The sequence below is a fragment of the Corvus kubaryi genome, unplaced genomic scaffold, assembly GCF_017639235.1.
Source record: "Corvus kubaryi isolate FWS band 111438036 unplaced genomic scaffold, C.kubaryi_AGA036_p1.0 37301, whole genome shotgun sequence".
NCBI lineage: Eukaryota > Metazoa > Chordata > Aves > Passeriformes > Corvidae > Corvus > Corvus kubaryi.
The window spans coordinates 715,984-743,039 of NW_024581094.1; the positions used below are offsets into that span (position 1 = coordinate 715,984).

Below are 27,056 nucleotides of genomic sequence, written 5' to 3' on the forward strand. Positions count from 1 at the left end.
GCGTGGTCTGTACAAGCCCCGCCCCTTGTCCGCTCCAGTTCCGCTCCAGTTCCGCCCCCTTCCCGGTACCGGCCCCGCCCGATGCCGCCGCCGGGCCCCTCCGCGGGCGCCCCCTGCCGGTCGGGCCCCGCCCCGCCCCACCGGCTGAGGCCCCGCCCGTTCCGGCGCTCGCCCCGCCTCGTCCCGCCCCGGTCCGGCCCAGCCCCGCGCGGTAAGATGGCGGCGACGGCGGCGGCAGCGGCGGCTGAGGCCGAGTGCGATGTGGTCATGGCGGCGCCCGACGAGCCCGGCGAGACCGACAGCGACGAGGAGGCGCGCAGGTAGAGCGGCGGCCCGGGCGGGGAGAGGACGGCCCCTGTCCCTCCCGGTGGGCGGGCCGCGGCCCGGCGAGGCTGCGAGCGCCGCAGGGCCCGGGGCCGCGGTGCAGGGCGGCCGCAGGTGCTCGGCAGGGCCGGGAGCGCTCCCGGGGACTTCGGCCGGTCCTTGCACGGGCGGACCCCGCCGGCAAAGTCCTCTCTCCGGGCCGGCCGGGAGCGGCGGCGCCCCTGGGGCTCCGCAGCGGGGCCCGGCGGGCGGTGACAGCCACGGGCCACACGCGGCAGGGCCCGGGAGCTGCTGGGTTTGCGGTGCGGGGTCGGTGTGTCCCAGTGAGCTCCCGCGGCCTCCGTGCGCACCGGGATTAGAACATGTACCCGCTACCGGCGTGTCCCAGAAATACAGTTCACACCCTGTGTCCCGAGGCCACACAGCTTCACCGGTGTCGGGGGAGCGCGTCCTCCTCCTCGCTGCGGGGGGAAGGATTAAACGCGTGGGAAGAGGAGGCTTCAAACTCCTGAACCCTTTGCTGCTGCATCACCCCTTTCCCCTGGTCCGTTTGAAACCTGCCCACAGTGGGTTTCACTCTGTCGTTCCTTGATGCGGATAACGGGAAAAACGCCTTGGGCAGAGCCCTGCTCCGGGAATGCTCCATCATCCAGGAGCTCCTGGTTTGTCCGTGCAGCTCTGGTGCACCGTGCCCGGGGAAGCTGCCAGTGTCACCTGAAGCAGGGGGAGGTGGGATCCCGACCTTTCCCGCACGTTTTCCTCCCAGGAGTGAGTGAACTGGAGCGCTGTGGGCAGAGAGGTGGGAAGGTCCCTGTCCAGGAAACCACTGGCTCTCCATAGCGGCAGGTGCTGGGTTCGTCTCCCAGGGAGCTGGAAGGAAGGAGCTGTTCCTGTAGGAGTGGAGACATTTGCTCTGGAAGATGATTCAGTGGAATGAAGAAGAGGAAACAAAACCAAAAGTGGCCTCTGAGGAATGGTGGTTTCAGACTCCCATGGATGACCCAAGGGATTCTGTGGAATTGAGGCCTGAGGAGCAGCTCCCTGGGGAGGTCCTGCTGAGCAGGAAAGGAGGAGCTGCTGAAGAGGCACTTAGGGCTCACAGAGCACTGGGATCGCCCAGCCTGTGAGGCTGGGACAGGCCTGTGCGGGCACATCATTCCTGCCTCCTGGGCAAGCAAAACGGTGTGTTTGAAATGGTAAAAATTCCCAGAGGTAAAACCCTGGCTGAAGGCGCAGGTGTCTGCAGGTAGTGACCTCCAGCTCCTTCCTTCCATCCTGAGGCTGTGCCAGGCACCGCTTTAGGTGCCTTCACAATCTTTCCTTTTTGTGTTCTTTTGGGGATGTCACACCTTTTCCTTGATAAAATGAACCCATATGGGCAGGAGCTGATTCCCTGGGGAGCTGGCCCTGCACACCCCGCTTTCTTTGCAGTCCTGTGCATTAAGTTGTTTCCCACCCCAGCCCTTCCTTTTTCGCTGTGGTAGCTCGGTTGTTCTCGTGGAAATCAGAGCAATAATTGCTGTATTGGGGAGTGGCGTTGGAGCCTCAGAAGTTGTCAGTCAGGTGCTTGTGGAACATCCTGGGCCAGGTGAGGGCTGGGTGAGCTCTGCACAGGACACACTGATTTGGTGCAGCCTTTGGGATGTGTCTGCGCTCACTTACGTAAAAATCAGCAAAAATAAGAGAAAACCTTTTCAGAATCCTTATGATAACTCAGCAACGAGGGTTCCATGTTCTGTGTTTCCATTTAGAGATTACAGTACAGCAGAATATTTGCTCAAGGACTCCCCTTTGTCCAAATGCACAATTCTGTTCTTCATGGCTTAGTAAAACTGGAAAGTTAGAAAACGAGCAAAAGGGGAGATCTGCATTTCAGAATGGCTGTAACTAATGCCCTGAAGCAGCTGCAGACATGCCAGGGGCTCCCAGGGTGTTCAGGGCACAGGAATGGAGTGTGGTCAGAGGATAATTATTGTCCGCTGCTGCCTCATGGATTGTTGGGGTCCAGACGGAAAGCATTGATGTAATTGTGTTAATTTTATCCATTGGTGCACCAGTACAGAGCAGCTGATGAGCAGGACTGAGCCACCCCCAAAAACTCACTTTTTTCTTCATTAATTTTAAAGGTTTCTCACCCATGGGAACAGTTTTTCCCTGCTCCCAGCTGCTCTATGAGCTTGGGCCCCTGGAGTTTTGCCAGGGAGAATTTCCTTGTCATCTTCCTGGCAGCTTTGGGTTCTGGCTTCCATGCATGCTCCAAGCTGAATCTTTCTCCTCCTTCTTCAGTGCTGGAGCATGTGGAAGCCTCTTAAGAAGAAATACCTCCAGCTGTTGGGAAAATACTGTTAGGAGATTGCAGAGCCCCTGCTGCAGACTTGGGATGTGTTGGTGCCTCTGTGGGGCATTGTCGTTTCCCGCAGCAAAGTGACGAGCACGGAGTGGCCCACACAGAGCCCAGGAGGTTCCAGGCCTGGCCAGTCTGTGGGTCACTCACTGATCAGGTCTGCAGGTGTTACGTGGATGTTTTCAGGTGTTGGTGAGCACCAAGAGGCTTTTCCAGTGCATGAAATGAGGTGCATCTCAGTGAGGCTCCTCCAGATGTTGTTTCTCACCAGCTTTTGGGGCAGCACTAGCAGGAGGGGGCGAGTCGTCTGAGGGGCACCAGGTCATTCTGGGATAACCTGGAGAAGGCTCTGCTGTTCCTGTTCTGCCTGTAAATGGGCAGTTGGGTTTCCCAGGTGATAAACCAGCCCATTTTACTTATCTGGAATTATTTTATGATCTTATGATCATACCAGAAACAGCAGAAGGTACTCGTGTAGTTGTTTGCTTCCCCATGCGTGTGCAGAGTATTTCAGTATCTAACTTAGGCAGTTGCTTTATCCAGTTGGAAAAGGTGATCCATAGCTACAGTTTCAGGCTATCTCCTTAACATGAAATGTGCTTTTTTGAGGTGAATCATAATGTAGATGCAGTTGTTTTTGCCATGGAATTCTTAAGCTGGCTGGCTTCCTTCGTTCAAAAGGAATTCCTTCCTTCAAAAAAGCGGTCTCAGGCTGATTCTAGACCCTTCCATGGGTTTTCACAAAAGTTACGCTGTGGCCCTGCCAGGCATGATGGGGCCATTGCTGGGAATTAGGTTAATTCCGAGCTCCGGGAATTACATAACTGCACAATTAAAGTTGGGGCTCGGCTGCTGTTCTCGCTCGTGGCTGCAGGGAAGGTTTGGGTCAGTTCTTGCATTTCTTGTGGCATATTTCGGTTCTTATGGCTCTTTTGGTCTTCCACGAGTTTGCCCTTGGGTATGGGGAATGTTCTGGGGGTTTGAGCACCTTGTGGGTTCAGGTTCAGTTCTGCTCTTGGAGAGGCTGGAGGCAGCCCTTTGTTACATTTCCATGGGTGAGTCCTTCGCCCATCCATGTAGATACTTGCATGTCCAGACTGGGATTTCCCGGGCTGGGGGTTTTGTTGAGTCGCTGCCATGGTGTCTGTGCTGCCGGGAGCGCATTGGGGGGAGCTGATGTGCCGGGAAACTGCTCTGCTCTGCCCTCGGCGGTCAGCGCTGCCCAGCTGGGGCATGGCAGCGTGTCACACACGAGTGTGTGTGACCACTGCCCTGGGGAGCCTGTCCCAGTGCCCAGACACCCTCTGTGGGAAGAACCTTTTCCTAAAATCCAATCTAACCCTCCCTCACCCAGCTCCAGCTGCTCCCTCAGGTCACTGGTCACCAGAGAGAAGAGCTCGGCACAGCCCTTCATGAGGAAGTTGTAAATGTATATTCCCATATGTCTAAATCCTCACTCAGTGTCAAACCTCACCTGAGGACGGGTCTCTAAAGTGCACCCTGTGTATCTGTCTGGCACACAGTGTTTTGTTTCTCTTTCAAGCCCTGAAAGAAGGGAGGGGAGAGTATTGTATGTCCAGGGGAAAACATGATGGCTAATTTTAAGCTCCAGACATCTGCCTGCTGTAAACTGAATTGAGATCACCCAACTTATTTTACCCCAGCGGCTGAGTCACATCTGACAGCTGAGAATCTGGGTGGGATTTCACCCCCAAAAATGCCTGATAGAGGCACCATATCCTATTAAAGAAAAAGCCTCTGCAAGAACTGTACAAAATAGGCAGGTGTGCTGCTTTTGCCAGAGCATAACTGGAAAGATTGCTTGGTCAGGATGGGATTTTGGAGCTTTCCTTAAATCCTGGCTATTTTAGGGTTTTGCCACAGTTTCATAACGGAGGCAGGCAGTGAAGTGGGAGTGAGGGTCAGGAGAGCTGGGAGAGAAGTGACTCTGCCACCTGCTTAGGTGTTGGATTTCTGTCACTGGCACATCCTTGCCCAGGGGCTGTGCCAGCACACCTGGACCAAGAGCTCCTGGATTACAGATCCCCAAAGGTTCCAATGGCAGAAAATCAGGTGTCTGCGAGATAGGTCTGCGGGAGTCTCACTGGGAGCTGGAGTGGGAGGTGGAAGCCACGATCGGCACTTGAGCGGGGGCAGCGTGTGGAAGCTCTGAGGAGGAGGCAGGAGTTGTTAGGCAAGCGTGGGATTGTGTCACTGTGCGCGGGATGGCTTCTCCGAGAGCTGCTGTGCTGGGAACGAGCAGGGGCTGAGCTTTCACAGGGCACGGGGAGGAGAAGGAGCCTTGTGCTGGTTCCTCTCTCCCCAGGCAGGCAGCGAGCTCCATCCTCAGAGCTTGAGTGTGCAAGGGAGTGTCAGCTCACAGAGCTGCTGCTTGTCTTCGTTGGTCTCAAGCTGTGCCAGAAGAGGTTCAGGTTGGATGTCAGGTGGAATTTCTTCACACAAAGAGTTGTCAGGCATTGCCCAGGGAGCAGTTGGAGTCCCCATCCCTGGAGGTGTTCAAGGAACGACTGGACGTGGCACTCAGTGCTCTGGTCTGGTTGACAAGGTGGTGATCAGTCACAGGTTGGACTCAAAGTTCTTGGAGGGTTTTTCCAACCCAGATGATTCTGTGGTGGCAGGTTCTCTGGGGAGGCAGGGACCAAAGTGCTTCAAGTATTAGAGATGCTGAGAAATACCATAAAAGAGAAAAAAATAATTGCCTCACTTGCAAGGAGAGTCACTCCCACCAGTCCCTCCTGTGCCTGTGGTGCATGTGAGTGATGAAAGACAAGCTTCTTCCCCAGCTCCTTGGTGCAGCTCTTCTCTGTTTCTGTGTCCAGCATGGAGCAGCCCTGCGAAGACACTGACCCCGTCACAAAGCCACCCATTCAGCCGGGGGCGTATTTTTAGCAAAGCACGATTCTTCTTTGGTGTCAAAAGTAGCAAGTGGGGAGCGCAGGCCCCAGCAGCGCGGGAGGCAGAATGAGCTCATTCAGGCCGCAGCATCTGTTGGGGTGAAACAATCCCCAGTGAGATCAGGGGCTGCAGCTCTCCTTTTTGGAGCCAGAGCCGTGGTAAACAAGGGCTGTGTGCTCTGTATGTCAGCAGGGCACAACAGGGCAGAGCTGCTTCTGTCCTGGCGCTGGAGCTCGAGCCCAGCCTGACAGCTCTGGCAGGTCCTTTACCTTCATGCTGTGGGGGTGATTTGCTTTAACAATTTCCATCATTAAGCCTTAGGCCATGTGAGCAGCAGAAATACCTGCGCTCTCCTTTCTGCCAGTGTCACCTGAGGCACTGTGACATTGATCTGCATTAAAATGCTTAGAAGGAAAACAGACCATTAAAAAAGAGTAGAAAACAGTAGTCCTTGTGTGGGAGTGTTTCTCTGGCATCTCAAAGTACCAGTGATTTGTGAAAATTGGTTTTGCCAGGGTTATGGTTTTTTCCTCCCATTTTCCCAGCTCTTCCCAGCAGTTTGTGGCAGATGGGATGCTCTGGCACACAGCCTTTAGGTGTGTCTATTAGATGGTAAGTCCTCATGATGTGACAGGTAAAATGGTTAAAAGACTTGTGACTCAGCCTGCTGTGCTGGACAGGTTGTGGTGGTGGCTCAGGTGAATTCTGCCATTAAGACTGTTCACCCATTTCTTTACACTGTACAACAGAGACCTGAGGGAAGGAACTTTCAAAGGATCTGTGATTTTCTTTTCTATTTGTGATTACAGAAACAAGAGAACAGTGAAAGTCTTTACTGCCCAGGTTCCAAACGTGCAGAATTGCTCGGTAGTTTTTCCACTGTATTTAGATATTTGGTCCGTAATACTCAAAAAAGGTGGTTGTGTTTGGAAACATTTTAATCATGCAGAGTTTGCATCCTGATTCTTGTGATGTGGATCCATCCCACAGGCATATCCTTGTTGTACATCAGTGTAGCTGGGAGGGTGCAGAGCTCCTGGGGCTCTGGTGGATACTGGCTCCTGAGGAAAAGCCAGGCTACAGCACCTGCCTCAGGTGTGATGCTGGGAGGGCTGGGGCAGAGGAGGGATGGCAGTTTCCCATCTCTGACGGGTGAGTTAATCATTTTCTGGAGCAGGGGCAGGAGGAGCTGACCTGGGAGCTAGGACAAGGCTCTTGGGGGGCAGTGGGTGTGTGCTACCCCATTGCTCTGCCACCGTTTTTACCCATCTCATCTTATCCCAGTGTTTTAACTCCCGCAGGGCTGTGGCTGGACTTGGCTGGGGTGTAGCCCACAGCAGAACTTAAAACTGAAAGTGAAGAGCACACTTCCCAGCTCCCAGTGTCCATTGTTCTGACAGCTGGGAAATCTGCGATGGCTCAGTGAAAACAACCCCTGCATGAGGTGGTTGTGTAGGAGCGGCCAATGGCAGCCTGAGCAAGGCTGAAAACATGGGAACTTGTTCCAACACAGTTCCCTTTGTTCTCTCCCAGGTCAGCCTGTGGAGCACTGCTCGCATTTGCTGCTCCATCACCGTGGTGTGCTCTCCCTCTCGGCCTGTGCAGCTGAAAGGCTGAAGGGAGAGGAGGGAAGAGAAGGGGCTTGGTTTCCTTCAGGGGAAGCTTTGCTTTCGAGAGTTTAAGGGAAGCTGCTTTGAACCATATGCTGTGTGTTTTTAAATGTCCCAAACTGTCTCTGCAAATGCTTGCTCTTGAGTGTGAGGACTATTTCTAGACCTGTTGCCAAGGCAGTGCCAGGCTTCTGTTGCAGGCTTGTACCCATATTTCTCTTTGATTTTGCTGTCTTTTGAACGTGGAAATTGTTCTTGGCTCTAGCTCGTAAGTATGTGGGACTCCTGAAAGAGCCAGCTCTGTCTCTTTTGTTCTGAGGTGCAGCACGTCGCAGGAGGGGGCTGTTGGGTGAACCCTGTACCAGGGAGTTCTGCTGGACTCTCTGAGGGAACTCAAAGGTGGCTTTAGGCTGCATCCCTGTAAAATTTGGCCAGGAAATATCCCTGAGTATCCTGAGTAAAACGCTGGAGCATCTGGGAGCCAGCAGGAAATGAGGTGTGCTGGGTGGTGTGTGCTGAGGAGATCTCACAAGAATATTTGGAGCATTGAACAGTTATGCCTGGGGATCAAATGCTTGTCATGGTCACAATCTGTCTGGTGCTCAGTTCCTCTGAAATGTGGTGTTTTGCTTCCTTTCAGAGAAGCAGAAGCATTCAAGGAGCAGGGAAATGCGTACTATGCCAAGAAAGATTACAATGAAGCGTACAACTACTACACAAAAGCCATAGGTGAGAACAGCTGATAATACCAATCTTTGTTGAATACCATGTCTAAAACTGGAGCTGGTTGCTGATTTCAAACACACCAGTGGGGTTTCTGACAGCATGTGCTGAATGAAAACCTCTTGCCTGCTTTAATTACCTTGGGAAATATCACCAGATCGATAATGCCAGTCAGGGCCAATGTTCTTTAGTGCCACAAGCTGTGCAGCTGCTACGTCATACTGATAGTGAGTCTTGCATTGTCTCCAGATACATGTCCCAATAATGCCAGTTATTATGGGAACAGAGCTGCTACACTCATGATGTTGGGGAGGTTCCGAGAAGCACTGGAGGATGCTCAGCAGTCGGTCAGGTTGGATGACAGCTTTGTACGGGTACGTGGAGAACATCAGGCTCCTCATTCAGTACCTTGTCTGCACCTGTTACAGCTCTTGCAACTCCCTTTTATCTGTGTTCCCAGGGCCATCTCCGGGAAGGGAAGTGCCACCTTTCCCTAGGGAATGCCATGGCTGCCAGCCGCTGCTTTCAACGAGTTTTAGAACTGGATCATAAGAATACTCAGGCACAGCAGGAGGTAAGAGGATCTTCAGATTTAACTGTCCCCAGTAGATGCTGAGGAGGCTGAGCTGGACAAAGGATAAATGGAGAGTGGTGTAAGGCAGCTGCCACTGTTGTGTCTCTTTCACAGGGTACAATTTCCTGGGCTCCCAGATCGGTCACTTGATTTCCAGCTGATTTTAATGCTGGCAAAAGTATTCATGTCATCTACATTATTGGTCCATGGTCTGCAGTAGTTTTGGCTCTGACATTCAGGGATTGGCTGCTCAAATGCTGCTTGGTGGCATTTCAGAGCAGAAACTGTCCTGCAGCACTTGTGTGTTCTGTCTTTCAGCTGAAGAATGCCACGACTGTGCTTGAGTATGAAAAAATAGCTGAAGTGGATTTTGAGAAACGGGATTTCAGGAAGGTGAGTTTAACTTGTTTGGTGTGGTCTTAGATGGGAACTGGTGTGTTTGACATGGCCCAGGCAGGTGTGTGACTGCTTTCCTTGCTGGGTGTTTGGGAGATGCTGTGCCACATCTGTTGGAGCAGGGCTGGCTGGTGAACTGTGTCAGCTTTGAAAGTGGCAGAGCTTGTGCTCCCTGAGCACTGACCAAATGACAAGTGAGGTAACTGGCTCAGGCCAAGCCCTCTGTCACTGTTTGCTTTGCAGGGTGAGTGGAGTCATGAATGAGCTGTTTGAGACAGATTTTGTCAGCAGCAGCATTTGATCACGCTTTCCTCCTGAAATGCATATCCAGGATTCTTCTTTCTCAACTCTTTGAAAGAAAAAAAAAAAAAGGCAGGCTGTGTGCCAGAGAGGGTCATACAAGGAGGAATGCAGATCTGCATGGGGCATTCTCCTTACAGCTTCCAAATCTTTCTTCCCAAGGGTTGTAACAGGATGCAGCTGGTACTGACCTGATAGAACAAGAAATGACAACATGAAATCTGAAAGGCACCAAGCACTTCTCATGCAACTGTTTCTGTGCAGTGGATGCATGTAAGGAGCAGATTTACCCCAGAGAGGAGATTGTGTGGTACATTGAGCTCATTGTTGAGGTCTAAGGCTGAGCTCTCAGGCTAAGCTCAAGATTTTGGAAGGGTAAATCCCAGCTTTGTATCACCTTCTTCTGAGGAGCAAATGGGATGTGTGGTCAATCTGAATTTCTCGTGTAGGAATTGCCCTGCCTGTATTGCACGTTGTGGGTGTCTGCATCTGTCCCTCACTTCCCCAGTCCCACTTCAGTGGGGAGGCCAACATGAAACGTGATCTTTGTTTCTGGAGAGCTGCTCCTGCCTCACCCAGGAGCCCTTGGCTCTGGAGCACAGTGCTTCCCACAGCAGGGCCCCGTGATGTCACGGGCCGAGGAGCAGATGAACCTTGGGGAACAATGCCCTGTTCTTGCACAGATGTCCCCACCAGAGTGCAGGGATGGAAAAGACCCATTAGCTCACCCTGCCCATGGCTGTCGGGCCAGTGGAAGATCAGCCCTTGCACTGTACTTTTTTTGTGTTTTGTCCAGTCCAAACTGTCTCAGTCTATTGAATTTCTGTCCCTCCCACATGTCTTTATACTGCAGGAAACAGGGGCAGGATTGTACTTCTTGGTCCTTTCTTTGGGGCTTACAGTTTAGAAGAGTTAAAGGGATGGACCTCCTACAGGTGTCCCTTGAGTCTTGTGTGGGGCTCTGTCACAGTAACGTGGCAGATGCCTCAGACCTTGGCACACAAAGCCCTTTGAAAGGCACAACCTGCACATGAGGAAAATTTTCCAATGAAATCTATCTCCAGCAGCAGTGGAGGTGGGTGTCTGCACGCTCGCCTTCCTGGTCAAACACAAATCTCAAGCGTGGGGCAGCTGTTCAAACCAGGCCCTTGGCTCTCTGCTGTGCTCACGCCCGTGGTTTCTCCCACCCCAGGTTGTGTTTTGCATGGATCGTGCTTTGGAGTTTGCTCCTGCGTGTCACCGGTTCAAAATCCTCAAGGCTGAGTGTTTGGCGCTGCTGGGCCGGTACCCTGAGGCACAGTCCGTGGCCAGGTGAGTGTCCAAGGGCTGGGGCTGAGGAGCACCTGCTGGGGTGTCCTGGCTGCTGCCTGTGCCTCACATCTGGAGTAAGTGAGGGAATATAAAATAGAAATATTCCTTAATGCATGTTGTGATGAGGAGGGAGGGTGTGAATTTATCCCCATTAATCTTCCTGGGAAGCTGCATCCATGCTGCTTGAGCAGGCTTCTGTCTTTTTGGCTTATCTGCAGGACAGACTTGTTAAAATAACCGGGTAGCTCAGTGGAGGAAGGTGCTTGTGGAGGTCAGAAGGAGATGGGAATAGGGATGATTTCCTATATTGCTGTGTGTTGCAGTGATATCCTGCGGATGGACTCGACCAATGCCGACGCGCTGTACGTGCGTGGGCTGTGCCTGTACTACGAGGACTGCATCGAGAAGGCCGTGCAGTTCTTTGTGCAGGCCCTCAGGATGGCCCCTGACCACGAGAAGGCCTGTCTTGCCTGCCGGGTAAGTGGTGGAGATGGGGCAGCAAAATCACCGGGATCTGGGGTGTTTTTAAACCAAACACATCGTTTGGTTCTGCTGGATCAATCCCTTCTCCCTCCCTCAGCATTGCCATTCCCAGATCTCCAGGAACAGGCAGTGTGTCCAGCCCTTCCCAAAGACAACCAGCTGCTGCCTCAGATAAAACCAAGCTCCTAGAAACTGTTTCTCAGTACACTGTGATACTTTGGAGCAGCCTCCCCTTCACACTTTTTTGTTCCCTGGTCATATATATACAGGAGCAATAAAACAAGGTAGATTGGTTCTAAAGGAACTCCTAACTTTAAGGTCCAATATCCACATCAACACCCTGACTTCCGTTTAACACTGGTCCTTCCTGTTGCTCCTTCCCTGGTGTGGTTCTTCAACTGACTTTAAATCTGTTCATATGTATAAAGCTCTCAAAAAGTGAGCTCACAGTCCTTTTATTTTAATCTGTAAATTTACTGCACTGTCATGTTCTCATCTTAAAAATTAGGCACCCTTTTTTCTGTGGAGGACGCCTGGAATCAGCACTGGTTGTTCCTTAGTGCTTCCAGATTTTCAGCTGCTGGAGCAGGGCTGTGACTTGTATCCTGCAGCAATGTCTGAAACCAAATTAGAACTGTTGTGTCTGAGGGTCCTTGTCTGGCAGAACAAGGTGCTTGGTCCCCCTGACCTTGTGTCCTTACCCAGGTGTGTTTCCTTTCAGAATGCCAAAGCACTTAAAGCGAAGAAGGAAGACGGGAATAAAGCGTTCAAGAAAGGCAACTACAAACTAGCATATGAACTGTACACAGAGGCACTAGGAATAGACCCAAATAATATCAAAACAAATGCCAAACTCTACTGCAACAGGGGGACGGTTAATTCAAAGGTAAGGGACGGTCACCCGGCAGGTGTCTGTCACCACGTCCCTCACCACAGCAGTGATAAACTGCAGATCAGTTATTCTGGAAAGCACAGGCTGCCCTGGCTGCTGGGCAGCTGCATCTCTGAGGCCATGGGCAGTGTTTCAGGGTTTTTGTGCTTGCACAACACTTGGATCAGTTCCCAACAGCCAGCAATCGACTCCTGCAGAAACAAAACTCAAATACTTGGGCTGCACAGAGTGGGAGGGAGGTGAGGGACGTGCTTTAGCCTTATCTTAGTCAGCAAAAGGCATCCCTCTCTGTTTGTTTCCTTCCCAGGAATGAGCAGATTTATTTTTTTTTCCTTCTTGTAAATCATGTCTTGCTTTGGATTTTTATGTAAAAAAAAAAATTACCTAATTTAAAGCCCCATGACATTTCTTCAGCTTTGCTGTTCAATTTTAGTCCTGCACTGTCGAGAGAAACAGCCAGTCATGTGACAGTGCTCCCAATTCCCACCCTGTGTCCTCTGGGCATTTTTCTTCCTCTGCTGCCCCAGTCTTGATGCTGCTGCCCCAGACACCCCCACTTGGTCGAGAGACACAGGCTGTTCCCAAAACCTGGGAAGTGGGATGAGCTGGGGGCCACATAATGGGTGTCTGACATGGCTGTTTGTGTCTGAAAACAAACAACGCTTTTCCTGAAAAAGATTTATTTAAAATATTTTTAGGTTTATCTTCCTGCCCAGGAATTAGTTTGGACACAGAATTGGGATTGTTTTCAAGAAGACGCTTGGTTTTGAGTGCATTTCTTACACAGAAGCACCACATAGCTCTGTCATGTCTCTGGCCAAGCTTCTGATTATTTTTTCCCAGGGAACAAAAGCTCAGTGTTTGGGGGAAATTGGAAAAAAATTCCCCGACAGAGACACAGAAAACAGTGAGCTTCTCCCAGATTCCTCACACCTTTCATCTGCCTAAAATCATGGTGCAGAATTTGTTCTCTGTGTGGGATTTACTCACTTTTTTCTCACATTGTAGCTTAGGAAACTTGAAGAAGCAATCGACGACTGCACAAACGCGGTGAAGCTGGACGACACATACGTCAAAGCCTACCTGAGGAGGGCACAGTGGTGAGTACACCTTGACATCAGGCACCTGAGCATGTGTATGGGCAGGAGCATCCTTCTGGCAGCTCTGAGGGACAGCATCACAAATCGGGAGCTTAACTGAATGGAAGGGCAGCCCTGAATTTATTCCTCTTCCTTATGCTGCTGAGGAGATGGGGGTAGCTCTCTATGGTCTCTCCTGCTTGCCTGGATTGGACACTGCCTCTTGATGGTGTATTTATAGAATCATTTGGGTTGAAAAAGACCTCCAAAATCATTGGATCCAGCCTTTGACCGATCACCATCTTGTCAACTAGACCAGAGCACTGTGGGCCATGTCCTGTTGTTCCTTGAACATCTTCCAGAATGGTGACTCCACCACCTCCCTGGGCACCCAGTTTCAATGCCTGACCACCCTTTCAGTGAAGAAATTCTTCCTGATGTCCGTCTGAACAGGATTTAGGGAGAATTTGTTCTAAAACTTGACTTACTGTGTTTATAGATGAACATAAGATGTTCTGTCCCAGAGAGCCTCTCTCTCCATGTCTGCAATTGCAAATTTACAGTGGTTGGAAAAGAGATTGAAAAAAACCTCCAAGATCTAACTTTTCCAACCTTCCATCTCTGTAATTGCTAAATTACAGTGAGTAGTTAATGTGTGAGTAAGGCTGAGGGGGCGACAGACAGGCACGTGTCCCTCGGAGGTGCCAGGCTTGTCACTCCTGACCAGCACTGCCAGTGTGAAGCTCTGTGCCAGCTCTGACCCTGCACCAGCTTCCTGGAGCTCGAGCTGGCTGGGATCAGTTCCTGCAGCTGCATATTGGAATTATCAGGTCATTAAAGCAGAACTTGTGCTGCCAAAGAAGGTTGCAGTGTCCCCTTGGAGCCCAGAGTGCAGGTTCCTGTGCCAGGGTTTCCCACAACTGTTAGGGCTCCCAGCAGTAGCCCTCTGTGGGCTCCTCTGAGGTCTGGTCTGCTGCAGTCCAGAGCACTTCTCTTAATCCACATCCACCCAGACAGCCTGTACTGAAGCCCTTTTGATGTTCCTGTGAAGGACACCTTGGTCACCAGTGTTTCTTTCCACAGTTACATGGACACAGAACAGTATGAAGATGCTGTAAGAGACTATGAGAAGGTTTATCAGACAGAGAAAACGAAAGGTGAGCACAAGGGCACTCTGTGTGTGCACAAATTTCCCTGAACTGGCAATTTTTTTGTTGTTCCTTTTTTCCCCGCAATATGCTTTGATTTGCAGCCTAATACCCCAGCAGGACAATATGGAGAAGCCCTCAGAAGCGCTGGAAATCCCTGTCTTTGGTCTGTTTTCTCTCCCATCACTGATTGCTGAGATGATAATTCAGCTTGTGTCTGAGGCAGTGCATTGGGTTCAGAATGCCTGGTTTTGGTTCTTGTTTTGACTGTCCCCTTGTTGTTTGAGTGGCCTGAAGTGTAAGGGATGGAGTAACCCCTCCCCTCTGGTGTTGTGCTCCGTTCCAGAACACAAGCAGCTCCTAAAGAATGCACAGGTGGAACTGAAAAAGAGCAAACGGAAAGACTACTACAAAATCCTGGGGGTGGACAAAAACGCCTCTGAAGATGAGATCAAGAAGGCTTACAGGAAACGAGCACTAATGCACCATCCAGGTACCCACAGCAGTCCTTAGGTGCCCTGTGTAGCCATCACTGAGGCAGAAATGTGTACGGAAGAGGGAATTTCTGGACAAATAGCAGCTCTGACCCCACAGATCTAGAGCATGTTCTGGGACAGGAGCTTGGGAATGTTTAACATTATCTGTTTGCACTAGAAATTAAAAGCTTTTTCCTGCTTGTTTGTGTATCCCCAGACCGACACAGTGGAGCAAGTGCAGAAGTACAGAAGGAAGAAGAGAAGAAATTTAAGGAGGTTGGTGAAGCCTTTACCATCCTGTCAGATCCCAAGAAGAAGGCCCGCTATGACAGTGGGCAGGATTTGGAAGAGGATGGATTGAACATGGGAGGTCAGTGTTCTTTACAGTACTCTGCCATGGCAGCCTTTAACAACATCAGACCCTTTAGAGTCTACCTTATCCCCTAAAGCAAGCTTTCCATTGGGAATGATTCCATGAATTGACTTGGTTTGGTCCCTGAAAGTGTTGGGATGGCAGGGCTGCACTGTTTCTAGTTGGGAACAGGCTGGAATACTGGCAGGTGTTGTCCTTGGCTGAGCTGGTGGGCAGTAGCTGCCATTAGGCAGAAATCTGTCACAGGATGTGTTAAAGAGTGTAATTGTGAGTCCCTAAATGCTGCTTATCCAGATCCTTGGGCTGCCCCGTGGCAGGTTCTCTCTGTGACAGCTGCTTTACCTGTTTGTGGTCACTACATGGCCCCATGTGCTTGGAGCCAGCCCTGTGTCCCCCCACTCGGCCACTCTGAGACACTCTCGGGACCCTCAGTGAGCTGACAGCTCCTGAACTGTGGGAGTGTAATGGCTGTTTCGCTGCAGCTCATGAATTCCTTCTCTTCCCTGTAGAATTTGATCCAAATAACATCTTCAAGGCCTTCTTCAGCGGGCCAGGGGGCTTCAGCTTCGAAGGTAGGTGAGGTGTTCTCCTCCCAGCCTTGGAATCGTAAGTACACAGATCCCCTGGCAGGGCAGCTGGGGCTCTCAGTGGCTGTGCTGCTTGAGGAGAGCATTTGGCTGTTCCATAAATCTAAGACCTTTTTCAAAGTTCTGCCTGCACAGCATCAGCTGGTGGCTGATTCTGGTTCTTCTGGGTTCAAAAGCCACAAACCCAGGGGCTCCCTGTTCTGGAGGTGTGTGTGGGCTTGGCCATCCCTGTGCTGCTTAGGGTTGCACTAAAACAATTTGGAAGGTCCTGATTATATTCCATTTTCTTTTTCAGCTTCTGGGCCTGGAAATTTCTTTTTCCAGTTTGGCTAAGAAGCAAACAAACACAAATCAAACCACACATACCTGATCTGCTTCTTTTAACCTCGAATACGGACAGCCCCAGACTCCTCCTCCATCACGTCTCGTTGTCCTTAGAGCAGTTTCATTTCTGGGTTGGAGCCTCTGTTTGTGTGTTGTGTGTGTGAAGAGGAAACCAGCTCGGGAGGGGAAGGCTTGTGAATTTTGTTTTACTGTTAACTTTATTAAAAAAAAAAAAATAAATAAAGCTTTGAATCTTTTGGTCCCTCCATGCTGGCCCGTGCTTTCAGCTGCTTCTGCCCCTCAGCACAGAGGATTTCCTGGAATCTTCCCAGAATGTCCACGTGTGAGAGGGTGAAGGAATTCCTGGTTTGTTCTGGTTGCTTCCAAAGCAGCATGTCCAGGGTTTGGAGTAACTTGTAAGTTATCTTAATCTTTTGGAAATACTGCCAAGGCTCAATCCAGTTTCGTACAATCCCATTTTACCTGCCGGCCTGGCTTCTTGGCTCTTTTTATTTCTTTTTTTTTTTTCCCCATGGTTCTCCCAGCAAGGCCCACTTGGGCATTAAACTTCCGTGATAACATGTGAGCTTACAATTCTGTATCAGAGAAACGCTGCTTAGAGTTTAAAGAGCAGCTTATGTGAGAATTCCCTGTGATGCAGCTGGAATTAAGGGCTTTGTGTTCCCAAGATTGTCCTGTTTAAGGGAATATTGAATTTGCTCTGGGCTGAATTCCTTCACTGTACTTTTTTTAATTAACCCACTTGAATATTTTATATTTGTGCTAAACTTGATTTTTGTTGAGCTTGATGTGTGATTTCCTGTTACTGATCCATGACGTGGGTGAGTCTTTCAGTGCCAAGTGAATTCCAGGCAGGGATCGTGGGTGGTTCGGGATGTGCAGCGCCGAGCTCCCGGTGTGCAGCAGCTGTGTGTTCAGTTAACCTGGTTCAATGGTTTTCCCCTGGCAGTGATTTACTCCTCCAAAGCAGCAAGAAAATTCAAAGTCCAGCTCTTACCTGGCAGTCTGTACTCTTTTCTCTTGTGCAGTGTCGGGGGGGGGGAGCTGGAGGGATGGATGAGCTTCTGGCCTGGAGCCGTGTCCCGATGGGTTTGGTGTGGGGCACTGCCCGTTAGCAGTTTGGTGTTCACATAAAAGGTGGTGTTACAGCAGGGTCTTAGCTGGGAGAGGGCTCTGCTTCCAGAATTCCACCCTTTTCTCTAGAGCATGGACAGCACCTTTTTGTCCAGGTGCTCTGTGTGAGTTCAGTCCCGTCTATGGTGGGTTCTGGAGCACAGTGCTGCCAGGCCCAGTCGTGGGAGGTTGTGCTCTGCCTGGGGTGTGAGGGGAGCAAGAGGCAGTGGGGCTATGGCAGGAAGTCCTGGGTTGGTGCTCAGTGAGGGACTGTGGCCAGGATCCTGGGCTGACCCCGGCAGCGTGGGGCTGTTGGAGGCCGGAGTTTGCTCGGACAATGGGTGTTTGTGCACACAGGCTGGGCTGTGCCGAGAGAGACCCTCACAGTGACTCTGTAACGCCTGATTGACCCTCCCACGGCAGAACAAACACTGCAGGGAGTTCATTGCACGAGGTGATCACTGGGAATGCCACGTCTTTGTCTTCCTCCCTCCGAGGGCTGTGTGTGTCCTTCAGCAGGACAGGGACCGGTGTGGGGCCCCGAGGTCCCGGCGGTTCCAGCGGTGACGTTGCCGTCACGGTCCTGCCGTGGTGTTTGGTGAGGATTCTTGACAATCTGCTTTCATAGAGGGAAAATTTAAGGGCTTAAATTTTAGCACTGCAGAATAGAGTATTTTACAACTTGTTTGAAACTCAGCTTTCTAAGTGAACCAGTGCTGAGTAATACTTTGAAAAACCCAACTCTCCCACGTTTATTCCGACGTCCTTCACACCGGTGTGAGGGATGGAGCCACCCAGGTGCACCGAGAGCAGCTGGGTCCTGGCACTTTTCAGGCTCTGAAATGGTGAGTACCTGGGGAACTGAAATACTGGTCTATGCACATTGATGCTTCCTCAGCTTTCCTGGCACTGTAAATCAGAGTTTACAAGGCCTGTTTAGTGGCATTTTGGATCCATGGTGTCTCTTCCTGTGCATGTGTTGATGTCACCATACAGTCTGGGCTGTTCTCAGTCTCCCATTGCTGAGCAGAGCCATGTCCTGTGTCTGTCAGTGGGTTTATTCTCATTTCCCCTTGCCCTAGGGAAGTGTGACCGGCTTCCTTCCTCCCTTCCTTCTCTCCAAGCTGAGTGAGCCCATTCCTTGGAGCACAGGAGTGGAATGGCTCTGCTTCTGGGAGAGAAAATGTATACAGCAGCTATTTATAACCTGTACATGAATGCATGATTTAATGTAGTTAAATATTCATATGGTGAGTGCCAAGATTTTCTACAGAGCGTAGTTACGTGAATCAAAGCGAAGGCAAATGTGTAGACCCATGGAATGGTTTGGGCTGGAAGGCCTTTGAAGGCCATCGAGTCCAACCCGCTGCCGTGGGCAGGGACACCTTCCACTAGCCCAGGGTGCCCCAGGCCCTGTGCAGTCCCTGTTCCCCCTGGCACAGAGCAGGCCTGAGCAGGGCTTGGTGGCACCTGGCACCTCAGGGCAGCAGCAGTGTCCAGTGGCACAGTGACCTCCACCATGTCCCAGCATGGCTTGGGGAGACAAAACTCTGCTTCTTTCCAAAAAAATGGGCTCAGCTGTGCGTTGCTTGGGGTGTTGTCTCCACACACAGTGGTTCCAGGATATTATCTGTGGGTTGTGGTTGTGTGTAGCTACAGGGAAGCTGAGTGCCAATGCTCCAACCACTCGCAGCCCCACGGGAGCCACCAGCCACAGGGATTTGCTGCAGGCACCACGAATGAGCATCTCCAAGCGATGCTGTGCCTGCGCTGTTTTTAGAAGGACAAAGAGCACACGGAGGTGCAGGCAGTGGTGCTGCCAAAGGCCCAGGCATGGTGGGATGGACACACTTTGGTGTGGATGGACACACTTTGGTGTGGATGGACACACTTTGGTGTGACTCTCAGCCTGGCAGCTCCTGCCCAGGGTCTCTGAGGAGGAATGGTTGGTGCTGTGAGAGCTGCTGTGAACAAGAAGGAGCAGAGCTGCTGTGGCTGAGAGCCAGACCGGGCTAGTGTGTCAGGGGGCGTTTTCCACCAGCCGAGCTGGGAGTAGTTGCTCCGAACAGCTCAAGAACTGGCAAGTGGCTGTTGGCGTCTCTGGGAAAGTTGTGAACTACAGAAGATGTGTGAGAAGTGTGGCTGTGGGCAGAGCTGGCGTGTGGGGGCTCTGCTGTGGGACTGCAGTATTGGCAGGGAGATCAGGAATTGCGTGGCTGTTAGGCTTTCCCTTGGGTTGGAAAGCTGTGAAGTCCATTCAGGAGGTTCTGGCCACCCTCTTAAGGCTCCTTGTTGCTCTGGCTGCACAGGAACCTACCTGGTTTGTTTTTGATCCTGTGAGCGTTCAGTGAGCAGGATCCCCAGTGCTGATGACTGCTGGCTGTTGTAAATGCAGAAATCCAAGTTGGAAAACAGGAAAAAGACAAATTGTTCAGGGACAAGAGTATTATCCATGGAATAGTGGGTCCCTCTGCTCTCTCTGTCTGCTGACATACAGAGTGCATGCTGCTGGGCTGTCATGGTGTGACTGACACAGAGGCTGGTGCCAATCCCTGTCCAGCCACGCTGGCCCTGGATCTGCAGCCATCAAACAGCCACAGGGTTGGGCCATGTGCTGCTTTGCCATTTCCAAATGACTTCCTCACTTTCAGTAATAATTCCAGATATTCTCTTATTTACAATGGATGGTTTTCATCCTATTTAAATTTGTGCCTTGTCCTCTCCCCTCCCCTTCTCCAGGGAACAGGACAACTGTGTGCTGCACCTACCCATGTCCCTGGAGCAGTGCTGGTCCCCAGGCAGCTGTGGCAGGGCTGTGACAGGGGCAGGTGGCAATAGCTGGTGGCTGTCCCTGCCCTTGGCTCAGGGGCCATTGTGGGTCCCTGCATGACTGTGGGAGCCGATGTGAAATGCTTTGGCCTTCTTGGCCAGGCCTGGCTCTCTCCACTCCCACCGTCATGGATGGGGTTATCCCTTCTTGGAGCAGTGCTGGGCATTTTCCCTTACCCAGATCTGAGCTTGGAGGGACAGCTCTGGTCTATGGCTGGGAGCTGGGACACTGCACCTGAGCTGGAGCACCAGGAGTGGCCCAGGGGGGCAGGATCTGTGGGGAGCCTGCAGCAGGACAAGCAGCCCGGCTGCCATCCCAGCCTGTCCAACTGTCCCATCCCCATCCCCACTGTCCCTTAATGGCTCGTGTGAACAGCGTGGTGTGAGGTGGCATCCAAGGGGCCACGTGAGAGCACCTTGAGCCCCGCAGTGCCCGTGTGTCACAGCGTTACGGAATAGTCAGGACAAATCCAGGCACCGATGCGAAGCCACTTGGAGAGGAGCTTGTCCCTGTGCTGCCGTATTTATCTGAATTGGAATTCGGAATGTTTACCTCAGTGTACATAGCTCAACCTTTCCCTGGGAGGAAAGGGGAATTGCATGGAGCAATCACTGTCCCATTGCTTTGCCAAACTCCTCATCCTCTCCCAGCCGGGCTCCGCATCGGTACCGACTGTCCCTCTTGGACCTTTCTAGGATGTGAATGGTAAAAATGTGAATATTTGTTGTTTACTTCCTTAGCAGAACTCCTGATGCTGTGTTTGTATGGGAAATCAGCCTGAGCAGACCCATATGCAATCGGTTTTACTTTATTATAAACTGTATATGATGTACAAACTAATAAAAACTCAAACAACGACAGTGTCACTGTTGTTCTTGAACAGGCAGATGAAGGAGATATTCCAGCTGAGTATTCCAGTGCTGGAGTGACCTGGGTGCTGGGGGTGTGGGCTCAGCTGGCCCCTGAGCCAGTGCTGGCAAATACCTTATAGAGCTTTGGTGGAACAAACCCTTGAGGTTCTGTCAGGAGAGGCCTTGGCTGAGCCTTGGGCACTCAGCTGCTGCCACTGTGAAAGCTTGGAAGGGTTTCTCCATGGAGGGTCACAGGTGCTCTGGGTGGGTTTATAGCTCACTCTTTCATGTTATAATGAGAATTTAATCCTTTGCTTTGGAACAGCAGGAAGTATTTTGCTTTCATGGCAGAGTGTTTGGTACCAGACAAGCACCAAAGCTCTCCCTGCTTTTGGCCTCAACATTCAGAGGAGAAACGCTCCTTGCGCCGGCAGCATTGGACTCGGGGTGAGCTGTGCCCAGCGACAGCCCCAGCCCAGGCCACGCCTCAAACACAGTCAGTATTTACAGTGTTAGTGTGGGTTAATGTGACTCTGCTGCTCCCCAGACCCTGAGCCAGAGCAGGAGGTCGAGCTGGGACCTGACCTGGGGCTGTTAGTGGAGCTTTGTGTTAAACAATGCCCAGGAGCCACTGCCCTGCTGGGACAGGGCCTGGCAGAGCACAAACCCAAGTTTCAATAAAACAGATTTAATGACAGAAGTTCTGGGTCAGTAACTTCCAGCCGGGGTTTAGGTTCGAGCAGACGTGAGTTACGTGGTTACAGTGCCTCCGCTTCCTACACTACGGGGTTACTCCAGCCTAACTCTTAACATTCAAGTGCATTAGAGGAAGGGAGTAAAATCTTGCATGAAGTCCAGTTCTGTACTTCAGACATGATTTTAGTTTCTATCAAATAAGATGGAAAAGATGTTAGTTCATCTCTTCCACTCCCTGCCAAGGCAGGATTGTTCCCTACAGGACACGGGATGGTGCTTGGTCCAGCTCAGGTGGAGGGAAGTGGCTGGAGCTGCTTTGCAGGAATTGGCTCCCTGTCCTGATGTTTCACTTGATTCCCCCTAAGTCCATGGCTGGTGTCTTTAAGACATCACCTGGCACAGTGCCCTCCTCCTGGCTGTCCCCAGAGCATCTCTGCTGTGAGGGACGGGAGCTGGGATGAGCCCACTGGGCAGCTGCGGGACCGGCCTGCGATTAGGGCTGCCAGGACCCGCTGCCCTCAGCAAGGTCTGTCCTTAGGGACCAAACCCTTGGTAAGGACAGGACTCCTGACAGGAGTGACCCATGCCTGGGTCTTGCCAGGTCTGACCCTGTAATTGGCTGCCAGAACAGCCGATGTCAGTCCCTGGGTGTGGGAGGGGAGGGACATCCTGCAGTTCCCTTGGCTTCAGACCAGCGACTGACAGGCTTTGGTCAGTGCCAACAGGTAAAGATCGAACGATTGTGGTTCAGAGGGGAGCGATAAAAGCCCAGAGCTGATCTTTCTCCAAGGAAGAAAACAAGCAGGACACCCCAGTTGGTTCCCTCCAAAACTCACATTAAAATCTGTGACCGTTTCAGTCAGGAGTTGCTTGTTTTCTTCCTTTTCTGAGGCCAATAACTCCCCAGAGGCTTCACACTGGGGTGGGCAGAAGGGTTGACTTTAGTAAAGGTAGAATTATTTCTCTTTACACTTTTAAGGTTACAGGAGTTACTTGCCTTTTAAAAACAAGCCGAGGAGCTGCCCTGCCCGTGCTCCTAGATGATGGTGCAGGAGCTAAAGGCAGAGCCCCGTTTGTTGGTGCTCTGCGTTGGCACGAGTTTTCCCTTCCCATAGTATCCCGAGAATATCGCCTTCACATCAATCTTTTTAGACAGCACAAGCATCCACATACCGTTATCAAAATACAGCAGTTTCCCTCCTCCGATTTCCCCCACTTGCTCCCCTTTGTTCCCTGCCTTTTCCAGCTTCACAAACTCCAGCAGGTCGAGCCCGGTCTGGACGGCTTCGACGCCGTTGGCGCAGCCGAGGGTGATGTGGGCCCGGCTGCCCCGCGGGAGGTTGTCCGTGGACAGGATCTTGTCGGCATCCCCGGGCCACAGCAGCAGCTGCTGCTCGCTCAGCTCGATGCGAGCCCCGACAGTCTTTGTGGTGATGAACAGCGCCGAGATGGAGAGGGTGAAGCCTTTGCCATAGGAAGCCTTCACGGCCTGGAGGAGAGGGACACGCACACGGATCAGCATTAGTGCCTGTGGGTGGGGATTCACGGCGCTGCCCTGCAGTCACTGCCCCCAGGCTTGGGGATGTGGCTGCTCATGGCAGCTCTCGCTGTGACATGGTCAAAATACCCAGAGCAAGGAGAAGGTCAGTGCCTGATGTCCCAGCTCTGTGGATTCGGAGCTGGTAACATCTCTGTCCTTCCAATATTTAACCTGGGCTTATGTGCTCTGAAATAATCGATCTGGGAATGTAAATACTTCAATTTATCATCATTCAACTCAAGCTGTCAGAGATGATGCTGGAAGTCATGTGTGATCGGGGAAACTGGGAGTATTTTGTTTGGAAATAGGAAACAATCACCGTCTCCACAATTCTGTGTTTTCTCTTGCACAGACCACGTGGTCGTAGTTCCTGTCCCTATATTTGGCCTCTTGACTCAGAGCAAAGCCCATCCCCAACCCTTCCCCAGGCTCATGGACACCCCTCTGGGGAGGGAGGGGACACAGGGGGTGTGGGGAGGAGGTGGGACCCCAACACTCACTTCCTGCTGTGCATATTCCTCAGCTCCGGCTGCTTTTCCAAACTCGGTGTACTTCGTGGTGCAGTGCAGGACCCCAGGCGGCCTCTTCACAAAGTAGCTGGTGAGATCTATTTTTATTTTGGGATCCTCAGTAGCAGAAGGAACTGCAGATACAAGTAAACAATGTCACTGTCCTGATCCTCCCGATCAGGAGCCCCAGTCCCACCTCGACTCCCTTCCCTACCCCAGCCTTCTCATCTCTCTGGCTGCTGGGGGAGCACTGGGTGGGAAGCCAAACCCCTCCCTCCTCCCAGGCTCTCCACAGATGGAGCCAGAGAACAGAAGCTTTTGTGCATCACCGTGGCTCATCTTAAACCTGATGACGTGAGAGTCCCCTAAGGGATGGGATTGTTCAGCCTTTCCAAAACAGGGGACACCCAGGACCCCATGTCCTGCTGCTGCCACCTGAGCCCAGTGCCCTGTGGGGCCAGAGCTAAACAAACTTGGGAAAAACTCTTCAATTTATTTTTACTTACAAAAGCAACTTTGTCAACTATGAACACCAGATTAGTAGCTTTACAAAGCTTTTCTTGTTGACAGCTTTAAAAATTGACTTTAGAAGCTGATCAGACTTGTTAACATCAACAGGTAAAAACGTGGTAAGACAACATAATACATACAGTATTTACTCTCCTTTTTGAAAGCTTTGAGACTCCCAAGCTCATCCAGGAATGCCTGGCCAGCCTTCCTCAGGATCTCCGAACTTCTTTTGCTCAAAAACCACCCAAAATACATGGGGAGGAATTCCTTCTCCAAGCTTGGTTTCATCTTCTTCAGCTCTTCCACGGATAGTTTCCATTGATTCTTGTCCTTTAGCTGGGGACAATCCAAGCGCCACGGGGTTTTGGGCTCTGCGAAGATGACTTTGTACCGGTACTTGTCAGCAATGTCAAAGATCTGGTCCAGCCGTTCCCGCTCGTGGTGAGTGTCATCCAAAACGATGACGCTGATCTCCCGTTTGCAATAGTCAACTAGATCCTCATCCACCTTGGAGTACTCTTCGGGAATGGAGCTTCTTATTAACGGTGTAATTTTATAGTGATCGACAGAGATGACCTTGCAGGCATCTTTGTACCGATCATGGATGGCCTGGGCGAGGGTGGACTTCCCGCTGCCGGGCAGGCCCCGGAGGATGAAAAAGGTTTTGGATTCTTTGAGTGTGGAGATGGTGTCTTCATCGTCCAGGAATGGGAAGTGCAAACTCTCAGGCCTCTCTTTCGCTGATTGAGTAGACATTTTTCTAAATATTTTAGGCAGGAAAGTGTGACTCTTCTTGGAGAAACCTCTGTTCTGAAATGGAAAGAGAAAACACTTTGCAGGGCAGGAACCCCAGAGACAATGTGGCCCTGCTGGCACCTTTAGTGGGAAGGATGGGGCACAGGGAGCATCTCCCCCACACTCCCTCACTTGGGTGCCCTGCTCAGCTGACATCTCCTCCCATAGCTGCTCTGGCTGGTCCCACAGCAGGGACCTGCATCCCACCCAAGGGCTGAAGGTTCAGCCCCGCTCTGGCCTCAGCAGCTGCAGCCCTGCCCTGCCAGGAAGGGGTTTCTCAAGCACCATGAGCTGCCACAAAGCCCCAGCCCAGGCAGGGCTCCTCCTGTGGCACTTTTAGTCTGAACGCTTGAACAAAACCCTGTGGCTGCCGGATGCGAAGGCAGGGACCCGTGGAGGAGCCCAACGGGAACCGAAAGTCCCAGCAGGTTGAGAGCTGCCACGCTCTCATCCCTTCACCTGAATCACAAACCCCGTTCCCAGGGAAGAGGCTGTTTCCTAGAGCAGCCAGCAGGGGTGACGCTGTCTCTGTCTAAGCTGCGCTGAGGATCAGCAGCCGAGCGCCTCGCAGGAGGGAATTCGGGCTCCTCTTGGGAAGAGCAACTGAGATAGCTTACAGGAAAGCCAACCCCCTCCCAGCAGCTGCTAGGTAGAACTCGAAAGTGAAACCTTGAGTGCTGGAGGAAACGAAACACTCATGGTTGGCAGCAGTGAGCGGAAAATGCCGCTGGGAGCTGGCACAGGCTCTCCCTCCCCTCCTGCCAGCAGTTCTGGTAAGTGGAATCCCAGATTAATTCCCTGTAGGGCCTGGGAAAACATGGGACTGAAAGGAAACAAGGGATTTCTTCAGCTGTGCAAGTCCTCAATAGCATCAACGAGGCAGACACTGGTTTTGGGTCAATACATGAACTTTCTACCTCCCCAGCTGCCTGTAGGCCAGTCCAGCCTGGGATCCACTGGACCTGCTGAAGCCAAAGATCATGGGAGTGATGCTCAGGAGTGAATTTTGCCTTTGACGCAAAAATTGAGAGGTTTTACATAAAACATAAATGCTCTGCCTGGGCCAGAAAAATGTTTTTCCAGTTTGCGGAGTGATGCTGTTTTAAAAAAAACACTTTTCACGTGTTGAATTTCCCCGTCTCTTTATTCCAGAAGGTGCAGATGGGTTTGGTTCCAAATGCCCTGGGAGCAGGACCCCACAGTTCCCACGGGCACTGCCTGTCCTGGGGTCAGCTGCAGCCTCGCACCCAGGCGGGGACACACGGGCCCCCGAGAGCAGCAGGGACCTCCGGGCTCCCCAGCGACCCCCGTGCTGCCTTCCCCGCGGACTCGGGGCTCAAAGTGCTCACACAGGAGGAAGCCGCTGAGTTACCTGGGGCGCTGCTCCTCCTCGCAGCGCAGGTGCCCCGCTTGCCAGGGGACAGCACGGCCGGAGCCGGGGCTGCGGTGGCCCCGGGCCGGGCTGTCCCCGCACCGGGCTGTCCCGCGGGCGGGGACCGGGGCCGCTGTTCTGCCGCGGCAGCTGCTGAGGGGACTGAGGCGCTTTTCAGCCCCGTGAACAAAGGAACAATTGCGGCCCCCCCGGGCCATTGTTCGCCGCCGGCTCGGGGACAACGGGCGCCTTCACGGCCCGGCCCGGGCGGACAAAGGCTCCGCAGAGCCCGGAGGAGCGGGGTCTCGCCGGACAATCTCCCATTGAGCCGGGCCCGGCCCCCCCGCCGCCCCCACAAAGCTCCCGCTTGTGTCCGGCTCCCCACGGAACAGGGGCTCGCGTGGAGGGAGCGATCGCCCCCGGACCCGAGTTGCCCGTGCCCCGCCAGCCCCCAGGGTGTCCCGGGACCCCCGGGACGGAGCCACGGGCCCCCGGGGCCGTTCTCGGGGCCCGGCCGCCTCCGCGCTCCCCCAGCCCCACGTGTCGGCGACGCCGCCGGCGCTTCCGCCCTCCTGGGAATCGGAACCGCTGCCCGGGCGGAGCGGCGGCCCCGACCCCAGTCCCGATCCCGATCCCAGTCCCCATCCCAGTCCCCATCCCACCGGCCCCACTTACCATGGTGAGGGCAGCGGCTCCGGGGCGGCCGCCGGTGCGGAGCGGCGCGGCGGGGAAGCGGCTCTGGGGCGGCCGCGGCCGCGGCTCCTTTCATAGCCCCAGGGCCCGCCCGCCCCCGAGGGCCGGGCCGAACCCTCCCCGGGGCGGCGGGGGGGCCGCAGGGTTCAGGCCCCCGCCCCGCCCGGCAGCTCCCGGAGGAGCCGTCCCGGAGATGCTGCCGGGACCGTCCTGAGCCGCGGCGGGGCCGGGGCCGCGAGAGGGGGGTACAAGGCGGGGGGAGGCTG

At 52.6% G+C, this 27,056-nt stretch overlaps 2 protein-coding genes across 2 annotated transcripts; one reads left to right on the top strand and one right to left on the bottom strand.

Moving 5' to 3' along the window:
* The first annotated feature begins 183 nt into the window (after nt 1-183).
* Nucleotides 184-20,680, top strand: DNAJC7 (DnaJ heat shock protein family (Hsp40) member C7). The gene is made up of 14 exons (XM_042027887.1): nt 184-320; nt 7,835-7,923; nt 8,167-8,291; nt 8,378-8,491; nt 8,810-8,884; nt 10,380-10,498; nt 10,822-10,975; nt 11,703-11,867; nt 12,882-12,973; nt 14,036-14,109; nt 14,447-14,593; nt 14,794-14,946; nt 15,459-15,521; nt 15,832-20,680. Exons 1-14 carry the CDS (start codon nt 217-219, stop codon nt 15,867-15,869), a joined length of 1,512 nt encoding a protein of 503 aa, XP_041883821.1. The 5' UTR covers nt 184-216; the 3' UTR covers nt 15,870-20,680.
* Nucleotides 20,617-26,878, bottom strand: LOC121664531 (2',3'-cyclic nucleotide 3' phosphodiesterase). Its single transcript, XM_042027888.1, has 4 exons — nt 26,773-26,878; nt 24,071-24,740; nt 23,412-23,554; nt 20,617-22,860 (listed from the first exon to the last, which is right to left on the bottom strand). The coding sequence occupies exons 1-4, from the start codon at nt 26,773-26,775 to the stop codon at nt 22,408-22,410; spliced, it is 1,269 nt and encodes a 422-aa protein (XP_041883822.1). The 5' UTR covers nt 26,776-26,878; the 3' UTR covers nt 20,617-22,407.
* Nucleotides 26,879-27,056: the final 178 nt, after the last annotated feature.